The sequence below is a fragment of the Zootoca vivipara genome, chromosome 12 (assembly GCF_965207765.1).
Source record: "Zootoca vivipara chromosome 12, rZooViv2.hap1.1, whole genome shotgun sequence".
Taxonomy (NCBI): Eukaryota; Metazoa; Chordata; class Lepidosauria; order Squamata; family Lacertidae; genus Zootoca; species Zootoca vivipara.
Window position 1 is genome coordinate 24214389 of NC_142595.1, and position 21544 is coordinate 24235932.

General features: G+C 44.6%; 1 protein-coding gene across 1 annotated transcript; it reads left to right on the forward strand.

Annotated features, from left to right (window-relative positions):
• On the forward strand, positions 1-20093 carry KRT222 (keratin 222). Its single transcript, XM_035135860.3, has 6 exons — positions 1-194; positions 7639-7767; positions 10235-10455; positions 12180-12259; positions 13643-13751; positions 15433-20093. Exons 1-6 carry the CDS (start codon positions 99-101, stop codon positions 15644-15646), a joined length of 849 nt encoding a protein of 282 aa, XP_034991751.3. The 5' UTR covers positions 1-98; the 3' UTR covers positions 15647-20093.
• Positions 20094-21544: the final 1451 nt, after the last annotated feature.

Consider the following 21544-nt stretch of genomic DNA (forward strand, 5'->3'; position numbering starts at 1 on the left):
GTGTTCTCACTCTTACTGCAGGCTGAGAATGCTTTGCTGCTGCTGCTTCTCCTCCTATCCATAAGGTTGAGTTAGCCAAGGTGGAGGATGGGAGCAGCATGGAACTGTCCCAGCTCCTCAATGAGATCAGGGCAAACTATGAAACGCTCATCACCAGAAGTCAGATAGAGACCATCCTCTCAGCAGGGACCCAGGTAATGATTATATACAGAAAGGCACCTACCCGAATAAGGAGGCAATCCAATGTGTACTCAGTTCCTCTCTCAGCCTCTGTGAGGTACAGTATTTTCTTTTCCAATGCAGCATTTTATTGGGGAAAGGGAATCGTGGTGGTTTTTTCTTCTTCTTCGTTCTTCCTCCTCTCATACTGCAGCATATCTAGCCCGAAAAACTGCGGGGAAATACATTAAGGTATAAGAGTCGTGTCACCTTGCATCTATCCGTTTATGTAAATAGGGTGGCAAAGGTTTTTGTGATTCCCACCCCCTCCCCGCAAATGAAATAGTACTCTTGGCTCATTTTGAGATGATGCTTCTTTTTTTGCAGGGGGGAGGGAATAAAGTAGGCATCCTTTAGCAGTTGTGTATAGGAGCCATTTTAAAGTGGGTTACGATTTCTAGCCACTTTTAAGGTTGTGGGAGCCTGTGTTTTAACCCTCGAGATGATATTTACGGTGTCCCCCAGAAGACGAAAACGAGTGCCATAGTATTTTGCAATGCCTTGCCTTAGTTCCAGCTCTCGTATTTCTTAAAGGTTATCCGGTCACAATGGCACCATTAGACATCCACACAGGAATTAACATCTGTGAACCACAGCTGGCCAATTAGTCTGAGTACCGCAACACGTCATAAACCAAGATATTTAAGCTAGTTGCAGGCTGATCGTATCACCCTGCTACACTTCAGATATGGTTATTTCTGAATGTGTGGTCCTATTATTATCTCACGGCAGGCTTGCTTCTGGTGTAAGATGATGCTACAGTATTTGTATGTTCCAGCAGCTTTCAAATCCTGTCCCAAGAGGCTGGCACAGGTTACAACATTTTGTCCACACAGCAGCCTGCTAGGTTAGGCCCAGAGGCACTGACATACCTGTCCAGAGAGTTTCTCGGCAGACCAGGAACTTGGACCTGGGTTCCCCACATCCCAATGCACCCAGCTACTCTGCAACATGCATGTGAGCAACTGATAGCAACATACTTTGCTTAAAACGAGGCTTACATACCTATACAGTCATGCCTCGGTTTAAGTACGCCTCGGTTTGAGTACGCTTCAGTTTAAGTACTCCGCGGACCCGTCTGGAACGGATTAATCCACTTTCCATTACTTTCAATGGGAAAGTTCGCTTCAGGTTAAGTACGCTTCAGGTTAAGTACGGACTTCCAGAACCAATTACATTACACTCATACTTCGGGTTAAGTACGCTTCAGGTTGAGTACTCCGCGGACCGTCTAGAATGGATTAATCCACTTTCCATTACTTTCAATGGGAAAGTTCGCTTCAGGTTAAGTATGCTGCAGGTTAAGTACAGACTTCCGGAACCAATTGTGTACTTAAACCGAGGTACCACTGTATACCAATGGCCCTGGGTCAATAGAAAACCTGTAGGATAGGGCAGGGGTGGGGAACTTTCCTCAGGCCGCATACCCTCCAACTGTCCTCATAAATCTGCATCACTATCACTGCTGGGGAGGGGCTCTTTCTTTGTTGGTTTTGCATGCTAAAATTTTTATTAAAGGTTTTCAGGATACAGACAACCCCTCCCCGTGCAAAGCCCAGCTAGCTCCGGTGCCCACCCTTTACCCCATGACCTCCTTCCCCCCCCTCAACTCCAGCCCCCCGCAGGCCTGTCTTCATCCTGCCAGCTACACCACTCCCAGCATGTGTTCCTGCCCAAGGTCTCTTCCAGCCACCACACTTCTCTTCAGACCTGATCTGGCTCACTTTCTCCTTCTTGTTTTTGTTTGGCATGGTCAACTGGGTGGCATACCTGCCAAGTTGCTGTCCGAGAAATAAGGGACCGGGCCGGAAGTAGCAGACCGGAAGTAGCGCTGCCGCCATTTTGAAACTGGGCAGAGCATGCTCAGAAGTTACTTTTGATGCTGCTTTGCCCAGTTCCAAAATGGCCGCTGTGCCAGAAGTCGCACTGCAGCCATTTTGGAACTGGGCAGAGCAGCATCAAAAGTCGCTTCTGAGCATGCTCCGCCTAGTTCCAAAATGGCCGTCGCGCCAGAATAAACCGGGGGAAAACAAAAAAAACCTGTTTTTTCAGCTAAGAACAGCTGGAAAAACAGGGATTTCCCGGAGAATATGGGAGACTTGGCAGCTATGCTGGGTGGGGATCCACCAGACTGGAGAGTCGCAGCCTCCCACAATGAGGACGGGGACATCAGTGTCCCTGTTGCCTTGCTCCCCCTTCTCCTCCTCTACCCGCTCCTGGTGCTGCTGATACTCTGCTGGCTGGCAGGCCTAGTTCCCTCACTCGAACCCGGTGCAAGACTCTTCCTTCTCCCCCCCCCCCAACCCACCTTCTGCAACTCCCAGGAGCAACAGCAAAGGAGGTGGCAGAGGAGGAGATCTCAGTTCGGCAACTTTCTCATCCCTGCTTCCCCCAGTATGAAGCCATTTCTGATTAGTGTACCTCAACAAAGATGGGGATTTCGGACTCTGTGTGAGAAAGTGATGGTCCTGGCATTTTTGGGGCGGTTGGAGGCTATGAGGCCGCATTTGCTCATGATCAAATGTGTTATCTCCCGCTTGGACTACTGCAATGCGCTCTATGTGGGGCTACCTTTTAAGGTGACCCGGAAACTACAAGAATGCGGCGGCTAGACTGGTGACTGGGAGCGGCCACCGAGACCACATAACACCGGTCTTGAAAGACCTACATTGGCTCCCAGTACGTTTCCGAGCACAATTCAAAGTGTTGGTGCTGACCTTTAAAGCCCTAAATGGCCTCGGTCCAGTATACCTGAAGGAGCATCTCCACCCCATCATTCTGAGGTCCAGCTCCGAGGGCCTTCTGGCGGTTCCCTCACTGTGAGAAGCAAAGCTACAGGGAACCAAGCAGAGGGCCTTCTCGGTAGTGGCACCCGCCCTGTGGAATGCCCTCGCATCAGAGGTCAGAGAGATGAACAGCTACCTGACATTTAGAAAATACCTAAAAGCAGCCTTGTTTAGGGAAGTTTTTTATCTGTGATATTTGATGTATTTTAATATTTCTGTTGGAAGCCGCCCAGAGTGGCAGGGGAGGCCCAGCCAGATGGGCGGGGTATAAATAATAATAATATATTATTATTATTATTATTATTATTATTATTATTATTATTATTATTATTAACCTTAGGTGGGAGAGTGGTGGATGCCAGTGAGTCCTTTATCTCTCTCACATGAAATAGCTGAGGAAAGAAGTTTGAGTACAGTGAGAAGGGGGAGAGCCTGAAAGGAGTCAAAGTGGCTGTTTTAAAGCACCCCAGCTTCACTCAAACCTCTGCTGATGTTTAAAATGGCTGTTTTCCTCAGTGTTGCTTCTCTCCTGCTTTACAGGCTGCAACACAGGCTGTTGTTTAAAACAGCCACTTTTTTCTTTTTCTTACAACGCTACCCCCTTCTCACTGTACTTAAACTTCTCCCTCTTCCATTCCTCAGCTACCTAGTGTGAAAGAGACCAAGGAAGGAGAGGCCTCAAATATTCCATTGTAGCATCACACACTGTATTTCACTCCTGGTGTCATGTGTTGTCTTCAGCATTAAGTTCCAGATTCCTTGCAATAATTTAGAACAGATATTTTATTAACAAGCCATATAGGTACATAAGCCACCAGCTGAATTTAACCTTCCCTAATTGAACAAGCTAACTGGCAGCCTTGCTCTTAATAATCTACAGTATTTAACTTAAAAAATATATAGTACCGTGCGTTTCACAATGGCTCACATGCAAAGGGGGCTGTTATCATAGGAGAGAGGATGAGTCATGGAAAAGGGGTGGTCCATGTCCGAGGTCGAGTTGAGGAGGGAAAGGGAGTGAAGGTGAAAATGGGGGTGTAAAGGGGGCTGCAAAAAAGGAGGGAATAGGAGGCATGGGGAGGGGGTGAGCATGAAAGTTGGGGTGTGAAAGTGAAGGTGAAAAGAGGTGCAAAGCAGGGCTACAGAATAAAGGGGAGAAGTGCCTCCAGAAATGAAACTGGAAAGGTGAAAAGTGAGCTTAATAGTTGCATGAGATGGAAAGGGGATTAATGCAAGGGAGAATGGCAGGCCAGGGGGGGGGGTGAGGTTGGCAAGTGTAGCCCCTAGTAAAGAACCATAAGAAGGGACAACAACTGGAGCCTTGAAGTTGCCCGCCAACAGCATCAAAATGAACAAACATCCAGGTCACATTCATCCTCATATCATATTTCATGTTTCTGCCTGGATTGCAGTATTTTTTGTTTTTCTAAATGTGAACCTATATGTATACATATTAATTAGCTGCATATGCAAATTTCATGCATATATTTGACCTCTTTGGGGAGGATGTTCTTCTTCTCCTTCTCCTTCTCCTTCTCCTTCTCCTTCTCCTTCTCCTTCTGGAAATGCGTAAATAACCACCCTAAAGCATGAATTTCTTCTGCTTATACCATGGACAGCACAAACCAGGCCTCAGATGACGTCCGCCATGCCCACAGTCACTCCCCTGTTATTTGAGGATGTGTCATGCAAAGGCAATTTGTAATCTGGTAATGACAGAGTATGTGCATTTCTCCAGAAGAAACAAAGCTAGGTATTTGTAAAAATATTACCTCAGAAGTAGGTGTCAGTAGAAATCCACAACTTATGTCTGAACTAGTTGCCAACCATTATTTTCTAGCAGCCAAATGAGAAGGCAAATTCCAATATGATGCTTCAACAATGTTTATGCATTTTCAAAGAGGTATCAGATCCATCAGGCTGAATAAAATTATATATTAACAAGCCAGGCTTTATCTGGGTTAATAAATACAGTACATTAAATTATTATTAGGGTTTATTTATTTATTTATTTATTTTTTAAATAAATAAATAAATCTGGACCGCTGTGATGTCACCAAATGTCTCACAGTTCTGTTGTTGGAACGCTTCCCCGCGCTGGTTTAACTCCAATAGGTAGATGAAGAAACGTGAGGTGTTGAAATTACCGCATTTCCTTGAATGGAATGCACACTTTCTTTGGCCAAATTCTGCCGTGAACATTAGAGTGCGCATTAGATTCGACGGTGCATTAGATTCGATTGCAAACTTGCCTAGATGGGGTAATCAAGTTCTGCTGGGTCTTTTGGGGCACCAAGAAAAAAGACGAGCTCTTGCTAACTGGGAGGCCCGGTCGCTCTGTTGCCACTCCACTGCCTCCACTGCCATCCTTGCCACAGGAGGGGGAGAGCCACGTGGGTCAGCAGAAGCTGTGGGAGCCAGGTGAAGTGAGTCGGTGTGTATCATGGGAGTTTGCTCGTACAAACACACTACCTTTCCCCTCGCCCCGCTCTGCATGCCAGCCACTGATTCAAGATCACCCCGTCCTGCCCCCCCTCCCCCCCGAACAAGGACTTGGCCTTACCGGTGAACAAGGTGAATGTTGCAGGAACCGGCCTTGTCATGCGAAAAAGAGCCTGGCTGCAGGTGTGGGCACAGTAGCCCATTTGCGCAGGGACAGTATTTGAGACGGAAAATGGCGGCTCTCAGGAAAGAAGATTGAACAGGCCTTGGGAGCGCACTTTTTGCCAATGCGCATTACATTTGCAAGCAAATACAGTGCTGCCTTGCTAGACTAATTTAATTCGTTCCACGGGTCTTTTCTTATAACGAAAAATTCGTCTAGCAAATCCCATAGGAATGCATTGAAAAAAAATTGAAATTTTTTTTGCCCATAGAAACGCATTAATTGAATTTCAATGCATTCCTATGGGAAACCGCGATTCGCTAGATGAATTTTTCATAAAACAAATTCGTCTAGCGAGGCAACCTCCGCTCGAAAAATCCTTTCGTTAAGCGGAAATTTCGTTAAGCAGGGCATTCGTTAAGCGAGGCACTACTGTACCTTTTTGGGTTTCAAGGTTTTGAAAACTAGGATGTGCATTAGAATAAATACAGAATAAATACAGTACGCAGGCTAGCAGATTCCTCATGTTGTCTGATGTAGGAACCGAGTAGTGTTTCTGAATTATGATCTTAATGAGCACTCTGGGATTCAAACCATTTGCCTCCCCCCCCCCTTCAGTGATATCCAAGCAACTGACTCATAGACACCTTGACTGTATTTTGAACTTTCTTGAGAAGACTCAGTGAGTCCTTAAGTCAGTGAGTCCTTAACAGTATATTCCTGCATTCTATAATTTTCTGGGAAGCCATTGGAACTTCCCTCTAGTTCCCATTGTAACAAAGCCAAAGTATATGTGATAGTAGTTGAAGTAACTGCATATTCTTCCCCTGCCTGCCCAATGCCTCTATTCCCCCCGTCCTCTGTATCTATTTTAGACTGTAAGAGCTTTGGGGCAGGGACGAATTCTTTGGAAAGTGCCATGTATATGGATGGCATTTTATAAATAAGCAAACAATATTATGGAGTAACCTCTGGAGTTGTGCCAATGTGTCCTTTGAAACATGCCAAGTCCCTCAAGGGGAGTTGTGCAATCAGTTCTTCTTGGATCCTCTTTGTGCTTCAGTATGTCTCTCTTGGCACATATCAGGTTGAGCTTCATGAAGGCATCTTGGTTTAAGCACTGGTACTGAAGATGCTGTGGTGAATGAAAAACTGGCCTTGTAGCAGCTGCTGAGTTCTTCAGATCCTATCCACAGGATCCACCATTAAATACAAGAGCAACATCGGCTTTTCTGGTGTGTTGGCGACCTAGTACTTGCTGCAGATTGTTTGCAGGCAGAACATTCTCTCCCACCCCAATGTTAAGCCTGACGTTAGGGGAAACACATGGAACGCCATGGCCTAGAGCAATCAGCATTCTGATCACCCCGAAACCCTGGATCTCTCAAGGATGATAGCCTGACAATACCTGAAGAATCACAGGTTCCCCATCCCTGCAATAAAGAATAGAGGTGGGTGTTGCTTTGCAGTCATCCATAAATTCATCTTAACATTTTGGTAGGTAAGGTAGACGGCACACACTCACAGAGCCCTACAGCCCATCTTCCAGTGTTTCCCAAACTTGGGTCTGCAGCTGCTTTTGGACTACAGTTCCCATCATCCCTGACCACCAATCTCGCTAGTGAGGGATTATGGGAGTTGTGGTCCAAAAACAGCTGGAGACCCAAGTTTGGGAAATTCTGCTCTAGCATTTTGCTCTCAGTTTGTAGGCAGCAAACTGATACCGTGTCCTGTGCTCAAAGTTCGGGTGGGGTGGGTTAGAACATATGCCATTTCTTTTCAGGCAGACCTATGACCACCCTGTCCTTTTTATTTTTATTTTTTTTGCTTTTGCTCCCACTGTGAAACCAATCAGCTCCCTTCAGAACCATCTTGTTTCAATGATAGTATAATAAAACGGAAGGAGACGTGAGTTGTGCACCAGGTGTGCTTTGTTTCAGGAACCTCAGATTCATTCACACAGCCAAATTTGAAGTTTTTCAGTGCGGGACATCTTGAACTGATGTGGCCAATGCTTCCTCTTTGCAGCTAGAAGAAGCCACTAGTGAAAGAATGAGCAAAGACGAGGAAGCGCTAAAAGCAGCCAGGGCAGAGCTAAATGAAGCAAGACGTCAATGGCACCATATGCAGATGGAAATTGATTCTCTCCATGCTGTGGTAAGTCTGATTGAGCAGCTGGGCTGTCTGTGTAGAGAGGAGGTGAAATTGCTTGCTGTTTTCCCTTGGGCTCACAGTACCCAAGGTAACTTTACAGACCCTATCTTCCAGGGACATCCCTGATTTAGAAAAGTCATCCTGGTTTCTGATTTGATCCTGGAATGTCCCACTTTTCCTTAGTATGTCCCTATTTTCATTGGAGAAATGTTGGAGGGTATGGAGTTATCCAACCCCCTGAGCCGTCTGAAGGCAACCCTGTATAGGGAAGTGGGTTTTTTAAAAAAAAGTTTTATGTTTTTTTAATATGTTGTAAGCTTCCCTGAGTGCCTGGGGCAACCCAGTAAGATGTGTGGGGTATAAATAGTAAAATTATCATTAGGGAGTGGGACATCCCTATTTTCATTGGAGAAGTGTTGGAGGGTATGGCTTTATCTCCACTACGTACAGTGGTACCTCTACTTACGAATTTAATGCGTTCCGAACGCACATTCGTAAGTCAAAAAAAATTGTAAGTCGAATCCCATAAGAATGCATTGGGAGAAAAAATTCGTAAGTCAAAGCAACCCTATCTAAAAATTCGTAAGTAGAAAAAATCCTATCTAAACAGCATCCAAGATGGCAGACGGAGCTCCGTTCATAAGTAGAAACATTTGTAAGTAGAGTTATACGTAAGTAGAGGTACCACTGTATTCCCAACACTGTAGGCTGGGCCTGAGATGAGCCTAGAATAAGACAGGAGTCAGGACTGAATTATTATTATTATTATTATTATTATTATTATTATTATTATTATTATTATTATTACCCCGCCCATCTGGCTGGGTTTCCCCAGCCACTCTGGGCGGCGTCCAACTGAATATTAAAAACAGTACAGCATCAAACATTAAAAACTTCCCTAAACAGGGCCACCTTCATTTGTCTTCTGAAAGTAGAATACTGTAGTTACTTATTGCCTTGACATCTGCTGGGAGGGCGTTCCACAGGGCGGGTGCCACTACCGAGAAGGCCCTCTGTTTGGTTCCCTGCAACCTCACCTCTCGCAAAAGTGAGGCAGCAAAAAGGGTCAAAGAATAAGCTAGAAGTCAGGACCAGTTTACTTCATGGCTAGATCATAGCTTACTGTATCAGGAACTCACACAGGGTGCTCCCACCATAGCTGCCAAGTTATCCCTTTTTTTCAGGGATTTTCTCTTATGCTGAATAGGCTTCCTCGCGAGAAAAGGGAAAACTTGGCAGCTATGGCTCCCACCAGGCTACTCCAATAGTTCAAACTGGTGCTGTGTCTTTCTTCCAGCTTTTATTCCTGATTTGTTGCTGTCTCCTTAGTCTAAGGTGCCTATTACTTGAGATAAGATCTATTTTCTTGTCACCTAGATAGTGAAAAGGAGGGCCTAGGAGGAGACTGGCAAGGGAAAGCATAGCTGCCAAGTTATCCCTTTTTTAAAGGGATTTTCCCTTATGCTGAATAGGCTTCCTCGCGAGAAAAGGGAAAACTTGGCAGCTATGAGGGAAAGGTCACATGAAGAAATGGAAAATGGAACCCATAATCCTCCATTGTTATCAGACAGCAACAGCAGCACTGTGGGGAAGGGAAACAATATTGTAGGATCTCCACAGTCAGATCCATTAGGACATGGGTGACTTCCCGTCGCAAGCATGACCTTGTGCCATGCCCCTAGGGCAGCCATTTTGTGATTGGCGCCCACAGCACTTTCTCAAAATTCAAAATGTTTCCATTGGTCGCTGAAGGTTGGCAATCCCTGCATTAATAGATCTGATCCCTGCAGCCAAATATCTGCAATCAACCCCGATCGAATGTAACTACAGTGGAGCCTCAGTTTTCGAATGTAATCCGTTCTGGAAGACCGTTCGACTTCCAAAACATTCAAAAACTGAAAACTCAATCACTGGCGGAGGAAGAGGAGTGCGAGGGGAGCACACCGCCCCCGGCTATGTGATCCCGGTGGGGTGCCATCGCGGCTCCTCCCCCCTGCACACGTGCTGGGCGCCCCGCCCCCTCAGGCGGCGTGCCATGCCCCCAGGATGCGCGCCAGCCCCACCCCCGCCTGCTCTCCACCCCACAGTGCCAGAGCATGAAGCTCCACCACTGAACTCATTACAGAAGCCTCAATACAATAGGGAAACTCAAAACATAGCACATTCAGCTTCCAAAAATTGTTCGAAAACAGGAGCAATTACTTCCAGGTTTTCGGTGCTCAAAAACCGAAACCTTCACCTTCTGAGACGATTGGAAACCGAGGTTCCACTGTATGTTTTATATTGCTCAGAATATAAAGGTTTATGACAAATACTGATTTTATTAGTGTGGGTTTAATTTAAAATGTAAAGTTGATTGTGTATGTGTGTGTTTTTTTAAAGTTACTTATCCCCTTCCTTGTTTTTTTTAATGGTCTTGGGCTTTTTAGAAGTACATTCTGGAATTGAAACCAGTAATCTAATTTAACAGGAAAAGGGTCTGGAAAATTCTCTGCGCACCACAAAACAGCAGTACCAGACACAACTGAAGCACCTGGAAGCAGAGATTGAAGGCCTGGAGAGAGAGCTACATAAAGTGCGGCAAGGGATTGAAAAGCAGCTGCAGCAACACGAACTATTACTAAACACTAAGATGAGGCTTGAGCAAGAAATAGCTACATACCACAGTCTGCTAGAGAGGGAGGAGAAAAGGTACTCAGATACAGTCCTCAAATACCTATAGCAGGGGTCAGCAAACTTTTTCAGCAGGGGGCTGTCCCTCAGACCTTGTGGGGGGCAGGACTATATTTTGGAGGGGGGGGGAATGATGCAAGAGCACCATGAGCCCTGATGGCTGCTTACCTGTGTCTTGCAAGCGGCAGGGGTTGGCGGCAGCAGCAGGACGATGAGCGGTGCGAGAAAGGGCTCTGGAGAGGGGCGGCTTCAAATGGCAGCCGCTCAAGCACTGCTGCTGCTGGCGCCAACAAAGCCCAGCCCCCTTCCTCCTCTAGGCAGGGCGAGGAGAAGCCAGGAGGAGGGAGGGAGGAGGTGGAGGTGCCACCGTGTGAGGGAGAGGGAGGGAGATGGAAAGAACGCATGTGCTGGCGATCCACACGGCAATTTCCGGACCGTTCACGGGCTGGATGCAGAAGGCAATTGGGCCTGATCCGGCCCACAGGCCTTAGTTTGCCAACACATGACCTATAGCATAGCCAGGGTTCTATGGCTAGTAAAAGTTACCTTGTTTGTTTGTTTGTTTGTTTGCTTGCTTGCTTGCTTGCTTGCTTGCCTAGATTTATATCCCACTTCCTGCCTAAAATTCTTGGCATGGCTAGCACTGTGGCAGATCCAAGGTGATTTAGCTGGGAAGTGGACCAAACCATTTTCATTGGTTGCCTAGCCCATATATTAAAAATGTACTCAGAATATACTCACACAATACTTCATTCAAGGCAATGTGGTGGGATGAGAGAGGGAGAGTTTGAAAGCTTCTGCAATCACCTTTGTATTATAGGAAACTCTTAATTAATCTAAGAAACCTTCAATTGTGGCAGATTCTCCATTCAAGCATGTGGCACAAGTGTTTTAACCATTTCAGCTTCATAAGCCAATACTGTATATACAATATGTCACATCCAGTCCAGACCATTGTCTCCATAGAGGAAAGAAACAACATATGAAACAGCCCTGAGCTAACTCTACCCTGATAGAGATTGCCACATGCTTGTATACTGAACAGGCAGAAGGTCTAAAGCAGGCACCCCCAAACTTCGGCCCTCCAGATGTTTTGGACTACAATTCCCATCATCCCTGACCACTGGTCCTCTTAGCTAGGGATCATGGGAGTTGTAGGCCAAAACATCTGGAGGGCCGCAGTTTGGGGGGTGCCTGGTCTAAAGTGTCGTGCTGCAGACCAAACAAGTTCAATAGGGACTGCTCAACCCACAGAGCTCACCTGCTGCAAATGTTCATGGTATCTGTTTCTCTAGAACAGGGATGGGCAATAGGTAGATCAAGATCTGCTGCACTTCTTTGGGCAATTCACAGTCAATCAGTAAGTGTCCCTGATTCTGAATTGTCCAAAAGCAGCAGCAGCAGCAGCCAAAAACCTAAATCAAGTTGATCCAATGTATGTTTGGGAGGGAACCAGGAAGCTCTTGTGTGAAAGGACTTCAGAACTCAGTTCTGTTACTGAAAGCAGATTCCTGGATTTAATTTGTGTTCTGTCCCTTTATTCCAAGTGTACGTCAGCACATCAACCCTCCAAGTATTATTATGCATCTGGCTCTGGTTGGTAGATATCGAAACCTGATATCCACCAACAAAACAAAAAATACCCAGCAAGCCTGAAGTCTGGCAGCCCCCGATTTAGAAGGATCTAACCATGAGCAGGCCCATTCTACATTCTTATAGTTTCTTCCTCTTTTTCTTTCAAGGTTCCATCGTTCTGCGTGCCAAGACAGAAAAGGCGACAAAAAGCGCACCACTAGCCAAATAGCGTTCATCTTACCTTCATGTGAGTTTTCTTAAGACCTGGAATTAACATAAAAAGACAGCTCACCATTTAGGCAAAGTTGGATGTGAATCAGAACTTGTAGGAGTTTAAGAAAAGAACCCACTGGGAAATAAGAGACAACTCTGTAATTCTGGAAACTTCAGATGGCACCTATTCTGAACCATTTGCTTTGGTTATCAGTGGGTTCCCGGGCTCATCTCAAAGTGCTGGTGTTTACCTTTAAAGTTCTAAACCAGGCACCCCCAAACTCAGCCCTCCCAGATGTTTTGGGACTACAACTCCCATCATCCCTAGCTAACAGGACCAGTGGTCAGGGATGATGGGAATTGTAGTCCCGAAACATCTGGAGGGTCAAGTTTGCCTATGCCAGTTCTAAATAGTTTGGTACCATGTTATGTGAAGGGTATCTGTACATATATCATACAAGCTTGCCTGGGCACGATGACTGCTTCAGGGCCTTACATGTAGACCCATCTATAAAGTTGATAGGTACATGAGACAGGGCCTTTTTTGTGATGGCCCTCTTATATTATGGACCTCTGCTGCATATATATCCTAAACCTTTTAGCAGGTTTTAAAAACCTGTTTATTTCAGGCCACTCCCCAACCCCCAATTTGGGGCTCTATTTCACGGGCCATTTTAAAATATGTAGCTTTTTAAGCTGCTGAAATCTCTACTGCCATTTTTTTAATCTTTAACTGACCTCTGTTTTTAAATAGTTTTGTACTGTTATTTAGATTGCCTGGTGTTGTTTTGAACTGTGTTGCATTTTCAGGATATGTAAGCCGTCTTGTGTGAGCTGTGCAGGGCATAACTAACAAGCTATGAAGTCGTACCTTGGTTTTCGAACTGCTTAGTTCTCGAACATTTTGGCTCCTGAATGCTCCTGACTGTTCCGGTTTGCGAACTATTTTTGGAAGCAGAACCTCCGACGGGGCTTCCGGGGCTTCCGATTGGCTGCAGCTTCCTGCAGCCAATCAGAAGTCACACTTTGGTTTCCGAACGTTTTGGAAGTCGAATGGACCTCCGGAACGGATTCCATTCGATTTCCAAGGTACGACTGTATAGCAATTCACACAGTGGTTTGTTTGTTTGTTTGTTTGTTTGTTTGTTTGTTTGTTTGTTTGTTTGTTACAACCATGTTCCGGCTGTCCCATTCAATATGACTCTTCTAATCCCTCTTTTGGCTCCTTGGACTACCCAAGAAATTCCTTACAAACGCATAACCTCCTCTTCTCCGAACACCGCACATTCCCCGATGATCAACTAATTACCGTTTCTCATTTTCTAATTGGAGGGGGGGGGAGTCATATATGGTTACTGGTGCCTGTTCCTGCATAACAATGAAAATTGCATTTTCTTTTCTGTTTTAATTTATACAGCAAGTGAGCTAAAGGCTCACGAGATTGAAAAAGTGGAAATACTGACAAAGCAAGCAGTCTTAAATGGAAATGTCGCAAAGGAGAGCGCAGAGGCTTGTGGCACAATACAGTAAGTGAAACTGAACAGCGCAGAGCGCTTACAAGCAATAAGGAAATGTTCTCTGAGGCGAGTTGAGCTTAGGACTTTTTGGGCGGGGGGGCAACTAATACTACCACCTCCATCAAAAAGAGACAAAATCCAGCTTAAAATTCTCCTGCAGAAGTTTATTGCAGTGAGTGGGAAATGCGCAAGAAGGCATTGGCAATGAGCAGCATTTGCCAGTTAACGTGTAGCAACATCGGCTTGCTTCATAGTAGGGATGCTTCTGATCAAACGCCCTGTATCATCTTGTTTTCAGACAACATAGGGGTACCCAGTGTGGATGGCTTAATGTCCACTGTGGGTTGTTTTTGGGTTATTGGTTGTGGTTTGTTTGAGGGAAGCAAACCACAGTACGCAGTCTGCATGACAACCAAACCCAGTTATAGTGGTTTGTTTCTCCCGTAGCTATTGGAAAGGAACAAGGCAAGTGAAAATCACAGATTCACAGTAAACCATTAACTAACCTGATGTTTACCAAATGCAAACTAGGCCAATGAGTGTTGGACTATTTATTCAGAAGTATGTCCCACTGTGTTCAATAGCGGTCTACATATCATACCATACCATACTATAAATTCAAAACACATTTAGAGCCAAAATCCTGGGAACTGTATTCTTTGGGGGAAACCATATGTTTTAAATGTGCTTTGAATTTTTAGTGTCGATGTGTCCTGTATAGGGCCGTCTTAAGTGTACCGGGCGCTGTGGCGCGATGATCCCTCCGGCACCCCTCGCACTCTGCCGGGCAGGGCCAGGTGCAACGGGCAGCCGGAGGGCACGGCACGACAGGCAGGGACGCTGCCAGCTGTGCTCCGCCTCCACCTGCTCGGCTGAAGCGAGACAGCAGCGAAGCTGTGTCCGTTCAGGGAAACCTGGACCTGGGCTACCTTCCGCCCACACTCCTTCAAGTCACAGCGAGCACTGCACCTCATTTGAGGTGCCGCGGAGCATTGTGGGGCAGCGCTGTCTGTGCTCGCTGTGACTTGAAGGAGTGTGGGCGGAAGGTAGCCCAGGTCCAGGTCTAGGTTTCCCTCGATGGAGGCAGCTCTGCTGCCGCTGTTGCCGCCTCGTTTTAGCCACTGCTGCCGGGAAAGGAGCGGAGCGGGCAAGGCGCAGGCACTGGCAGCTCCATGTGCCTCCTTGATGTGCCCCCTGCTGAGCGAGCGCCCTGGCGCACCGCGCCAGTCAGCCCAATAGGAAGAACGGCCCTGGTCCTGTACATAGGACTCAGTGATAGATCAATGCAGATCCTTAAATCGGTGTTGCTTCGTTCAACAGACTTTCTCTCCGCCTTCTGTCCTGAAGAAGGTTGTGAAAGCAGATTTCCATGGGTATCTTTCTTTCCATAGTATGAAATCCTGGTTGATCATTTTTCTAGTGCAGCACTTCAGTTTGGCATAAGTTCATGTGTAGCAAATTGGGCGCCTTTTATTTTACAAGTTAAAAAACTGCAGAAAGGTTGCAACTTGCCAACACGTTTCCTGAGGGGTACAGATTTTAAAACCAGCCCCCGTATTTCAGCTGACTGAACAAAAACTCTGTGTGTGGTCGGGTCATGCCATTTCCCATCACTTTGTGAAATCCTAGCTTGAAGGTCTGTTCCACACTCATTCATGTGTACAGTATGATGTTTAATTTATTGTTTCAGGACGGAGAAAGTAGATGAAGTGATTAAAGAATGGGAAGGCTCTTTCTTTAAAGACAACCCTCGCTTAAGGAAAAAATCAGTTTCTTTGCGGTTTGATCTCCACTTGGCAGCCACAGATGAAGGTTGTATACAGACTAAACAGAAAGGGCTGCCTGATATCGAAGTGAGATTGGTTATGAGGCGGTCTTGCAGTATCCCATCCATCAAAACCTAAATCTGCATCACGTTAACCCAAAGATTATTCATGGATGGGTTTCAGAAATAAATGGCAGTATGGACCCAGGTAGACCACATGATTGTCTCCTGTCTACCAATACTAGGAGTATATTCTTTCAGCTAATATATATTCCTATAATCCTGTAGTTATTTTGAAGCTGGCTCATGCGTCTATATGAGAGGCAGTTACGGGAATCCTGACAAACAGAATTCCTGTTAGTTAAAACACCTGATGAAATAGCTCCCCCGCCTTTATTTTCCTCCAGAGAAGAATTGTTTATTTTTATAATTTTCATCAGTTCTATGTTTAATGGGTTCAAAGACTTGTCTCTGCAGAACTAAACATCTGCATTTGAAAGGACTTCCTCTGCCACAGGATTATAAGTGATTATAACTTGTCCTTAGTCATTTTTATCTCCGTCATTTTATATATTTTCACCAACACTCCTTAGTCGCCGTTACCTCCCAGGAACTGGTAATACAAAAGCTTCAAGAGGGCAAATAGGCCTCAAGCCATCTAATTCCAAAGTAGTACAATTAACACTCACTGTGAAACATACACACATTGCCCTTGTTCTGTCAGAATGGGTAGATAATTTTTCACTTGCCTGAGATTATTTTTCACTTACCTGAGATTCTATATTCCACCATAGCTGGATTTCTACCAACAGATAAACCATGAAAATATTTCCTGCAGTTTGTTTAAAATCTGATTTAAGCCATACCTTGCCACCGATAATAGCATTGGTACTTTTGCGAGGTTAAGCTCAGGTGAGGCTGCTACTGAGGCAAATGATTTTTGAGTACAGTACATTTCTTGCTGGCCTTTCACTGTGACTTGGAATTTTAGCAAGTGAAAGACTTCCTTGAAAGGAATGGACAGTTCCAATACTTGGTTATGGTTGTTTTTTCCAGACCAGACCATTATTTCATATATGTTTTATTACTTTTCTTCTTCGCCCCAAAAGACCCTATGTAGGTAAAATGCTTTCCGTATCGATTTTGCAAATTCCTGCCAGCTCGTGAATGTTGTATATTTTCTTGTTGTCTCTATAGCTTGAAATCATGATTTCAAGCCCCACATTGGGCAAAAGATTCCTGCATTGCAGGGGGTTGGACTAGATGACCCTCGTCTTCCTTGAACCCAGTGGCACGACTTCCTTGAACCCAGTGGCAAAACCTTTTATTTCAATACATCTAGGGCTTCAGCTGCTATGTTGTAGTTATTACAGTAGCAGGGATGAAGGTATCTTAAGTATAACAGTTACTTTATGATCTACTTGCCTATATTATTATTATTATTATTATTATTATTATTATTATTACTTGGGTTTCGTCCTAAGCTCCCAGGGCAGGTTGCAACATCACGACACAATATTAAAAACTGTTTCAAACAACTTAGCAATTGCAGAAATAAGGTGAGTCCTTAAAATATACAGTACACCTCAAAAGCCAGGGCAAAGAGGTATATCTTCAGCATTTGCTAGAAGCTGTATAAGGAAGGTGCCGGACACAAGGAGTTTCGCAATTTAGGTCACAGACACCCCAGTGCATCTGAAGGTGGAAGAAATACCAAGATGGCTGCCTCTGCCAGTCTTAGTACCCAAGAGAGACTTTAGGTATTTGGGGAAAGAGACATTTAGGGCTTTGCACATTAATATGGGCACCTTGAACTGGGCCTGGAAACCATGTGGTCTGTCGTCATCGTATTAACAACTGAAAATACCTGCTTTGCAGTCAATCAAATGATTCTAAAAAGGGCTACAAGCTTGAAGCCAACCTTGTGCTCAAATCTCGCATGTATGATTACGCTAATCCCAAAAGCTGGAATCCTGGCTTGGTACTCTATCATCCCATTTCAGCTACAGAAACTCTGCACACAAGGTTATAAGCAAGAAATAAAAAGAATGATAATGGATTTTAACGGCTTTTTAAAGTCTATATGTATTGCCTGGTGAATTCGGCTCTTGGCTACAAAAGTTCACGCTACAATAAACGAGCCATTAGAGGGCCACTATGTGTCATCATCTTGCTTCAAAAGTTGCACTGACCAGAATTTTTAAAGGATATTTCAAAGTGGCTTTCTTCCACTTTTTATGCCATATTAACTTCCCAAAGCGGCATATTCCAGACTGAGGCTACAATTCCACACACATGCACACGGAGGAGCAAACCTTCATGAACTCTGTGGGGGTTACTTCTAAGTAGACATGTCTAAGGTTGCCCTGTAAATACCATTCCTGGCATCACCTCACTTGTGAAAGCATTCATTTCCATGTAAATCAGGGTGGGGAGTTAGTGTGGCGTTACCTAACAATAATTCTCAGCACCCCTTACCATTGGCCATGCTGGCTGGGAGTGATGGGAATGCCATTAGACCAATTGCTATTACACAATCTATATACATTAAGCAGAATGGCAAAATACCCGAACCTAGAGATCATGGTTATCCTTAGACCAGAATCCAAATGACAGCACAGCTAAGGAGGCTTTAGACAAGTGTTCCTTGAAGAGCTAAGTGTTCCTCAAGCTAAGTGGGAATGCCTACCTCTGTGTCCAGGGCAGCTGTTTATCAGCTCCATCTGGTAGGCAGGCTGAGTCCCTACCTGCCCACGGACTGTCTCGACAGAGTGGTGCATGCTCTAGTTATCTCTCGCTTGGACTACTGCAATGCGCTCTACGTGGGGCTACCTTTGAAGGTGACTCGGAAACTACAGCTAACCCAGAATGCGGCAGCTAGACTGGTGACTGGGAGCAGCCGCCGAGACCACATAACACCGGTCCTGAAAGACCTACATTGGCTCCCAGTACGTTTCTGAGCACAATTCAAAGTGTTGGTGTTGACCTTTAAAGCCCTAAACGTCCTTGGTCCAGTATACCTAAAGGAGCGTCTCTACCCCCATCGTTCTTCCCGGACACTGAGGTCCAGCGCCAAGGGTCTTCTGGCGGTTCCCTCACTACAAGAAGCCAAGTTACAGGGAACCAGGCAGAGGGCCTTCTCGGTAGTGGCACCCGCCCTGTGGAATGCCCTCCCACCAGAGGTCAAAGAGAACAACAATTACCAGACCTTTAGAAGGCATCTCAAGGCAGCCCTGTTTAGGGAAGCTTTTAATGTTTGATTTCTGTATTTTAATGTTTTGTTGGAAGCCGCCCAGAGTGGCTGGGGGAACCCGGCCAGATGGGCAGGGTATAAATAATTTATTATTATTATTATTATTATTATTATTATTATTATTATTATTATTACTTTTGAACCTGAGTTTCAAAATCTGACATATGGGGGAGCTGCAGTTCAAAGATGGAGAACAAAAATCTTCCTGGGTGCATAGTGGCCTTTGAACATACCTAAAATACCGTAAGCATTTGGGTCCTGGCCATAGTCCTTTTATGAAATGCTTGCTTGTTTACCAGTAAAGAGCAGTATCTTTTTATTCACTTCCCTAGGACAGCATAACTTTTCTTGAAAAAAGGTGAAAGAAAAGGCACTTTTAGAAGACATCTGAAGGCAGCCCTGTTTAGGGAGGCTTTTAATATTTAATAGATTACTGTATTTTATTTTTCTGTTGGAAGCCGCTGAGAGTGGCTGGGGAAACCCAGCCAGATGGGCAGGGTATAAAAAATAAATTATTATAATATTATTATGATTCAAACCCGTAACTTCCTGTATTCCTAGCAGACACCCGATTCATTATTATTTTTTTGTTGAAGCCGATTTATGTCATGTGTATTCTTACTACTACAGAAACTCAAAACAGCATCTTAGATAAGGCTATACTTTTCTCTTTCATTACTGCAGACTTCAAACTATTTTGTCTTTAGAAAGCTAAAACAAAACTAATCCTGAAGAGGCATTTAAGTAAAACAATAACTGTGACCTTATGATGAAATTAGGTTGTGTGTGTTTTTAAGATTTCGAGGGCACTGCAGAATATCATGATATCTGAGGATCCAGTTCAGTGTCTTCTTTATGTAGGTCTTCATCTGTAGCATGTAATTTTACTGGAGTGTCAACAATTGCCTTATTACATACGGCATGCAAAGGTGCGGAAAATGACACAGCAAGTGTCAATGCTCTATTTAATTAACTTCCAACTTTTAGCAACATACAAAGCATTTCTACTGCTGGTTCTTGTGCTACATCTTAAAATAGGTATGTTAGCTGTTGATGTTTAAACTTCATAAATTCTGATCTAGAATTGTTAATATTTGATTACTTGGCATTATGAATGTAAAACTGATTTTATTAATTGCCCTGTGCGCCTTTTTCTCCTCTCTCTCTCTCTCTCTTTTGGTTGATACTTAATTTGTACTTTTTAAACTTGAATTTCAAAAAGGAGACTTAAAACTAATTTTTGAGCATTAGAAAACAATATGGGGATATGAATTTACCAAAGTAAATGATACCATGATGATTCGGATAATAAAACTGAGCCTGGCAAATATAACCTTGGTGTCATGTGGATCTCTGAACACTGCATACAGTGGTCAAAGGTCACTACTATTCACATTCGAGGGTCAACCATTGTAGATGCTGAGTCACATTAAGTTTATTTCTGAAATAGGTCGGTTGCCCTTCCAGCAATTCAGCACATCTTGTAATAAAAAATAAAAGAACACCAAAAAAAGCAGTAAAAATAAACTTGCAGAAACAGTAGAACCCAGCCTTTCCAAATAAAAAGACTTTCTTGTGCAAGCACAAACTATGTAATGAGGGGGCAAGTCTGATCTGGGGGGGGGCAGAGCTTCCCAGAGTGGGGGCCACTCAATGAAGGCTAGTCCATTATGGCAAATGGGGCATTGCCCCACCAACTTGAGTCTGCTGTCAGCCTTCTTACTTAAAACAAATCAGGAGGTGGCTGTACTACTAGTCATTGACTCCGCCACCAGTCACCATGGGCACCAGCCACCACCGGTGCCACTGCAGCAAAGGCCCTGCACTGCACCCTATCAGACAATCTGCCTATAGTAAATGGTGGAACGTGGACTCAGAAAGAAGGCTGTTTCTCGAAAAAGGCTGTTGTTCTTGTTAAAAAAACAAGGAAAGGTATATGGGAGAAGGCGCTCACAAAAGTAAGCCATTTGGGGCTTTAAATGTGAGAACCAGCTCTTTGAATTAAGCAGCCGGTATTACTGTGTCGAAACTGGAGTAATACAATCTCTCTGTCATTCCAGAGATGGGTCTAGAGAAATAAGTTTCATCCTGGCCACGCAAGTTGCAAATCCATTTCCAAAGGAAGGGGGGGGGACAGTCCCTCAGCAAAGAACTTTTTCAAATAACTTCGAGAAGCCGAATTTGCCTGTATGTTAACTGGTTTCAGAATCAATATATTAATTGAAAGATTACAAAAAATAAAATAAAAATCCTGCAGGTAGCCGTTGGTCAATTGGGAGAAGGGGAATCCAAACCCCACAGTATAGCTATGGCTTTCTGATTCAAAGGAATAACCAGTGCTTTTTTTCTAGGAAAAATGTGCCAGTACTCACCATGAATGAATGAATAGTGAACCCTTGTTCACTAAGAATAGCAATATCACCCACCAGAGAGGTGCCAGAAATGAGTTCTGGCTGGGGGGGGGGGGGCGGACAACCCTAGTATTGTGCAGAAATCTGCAACCAAACAGTTTAAGATGGCGCGAGTTAGTCTGTAAGGGATTAATGTGTAGGATGAATGTACAGAGTGCCTCAAGGTATAAGTGATCCTTGAGTCCATCCAAGCTCTGAGTCATACGTGACTTTCAAGAAAAGCCCATAATTAAGGGCAGCAAAACATTGGGCTCCTGTTTAAAAATGTGGTGATTTATTTCCCATCTTTGGCTTTGCCAAGACCCAGCTACTCACTGATCGCCCAGTCCAGCAAATAAGGGCAGAAGGCAGCACAGGTCAATTACTGCTTGAG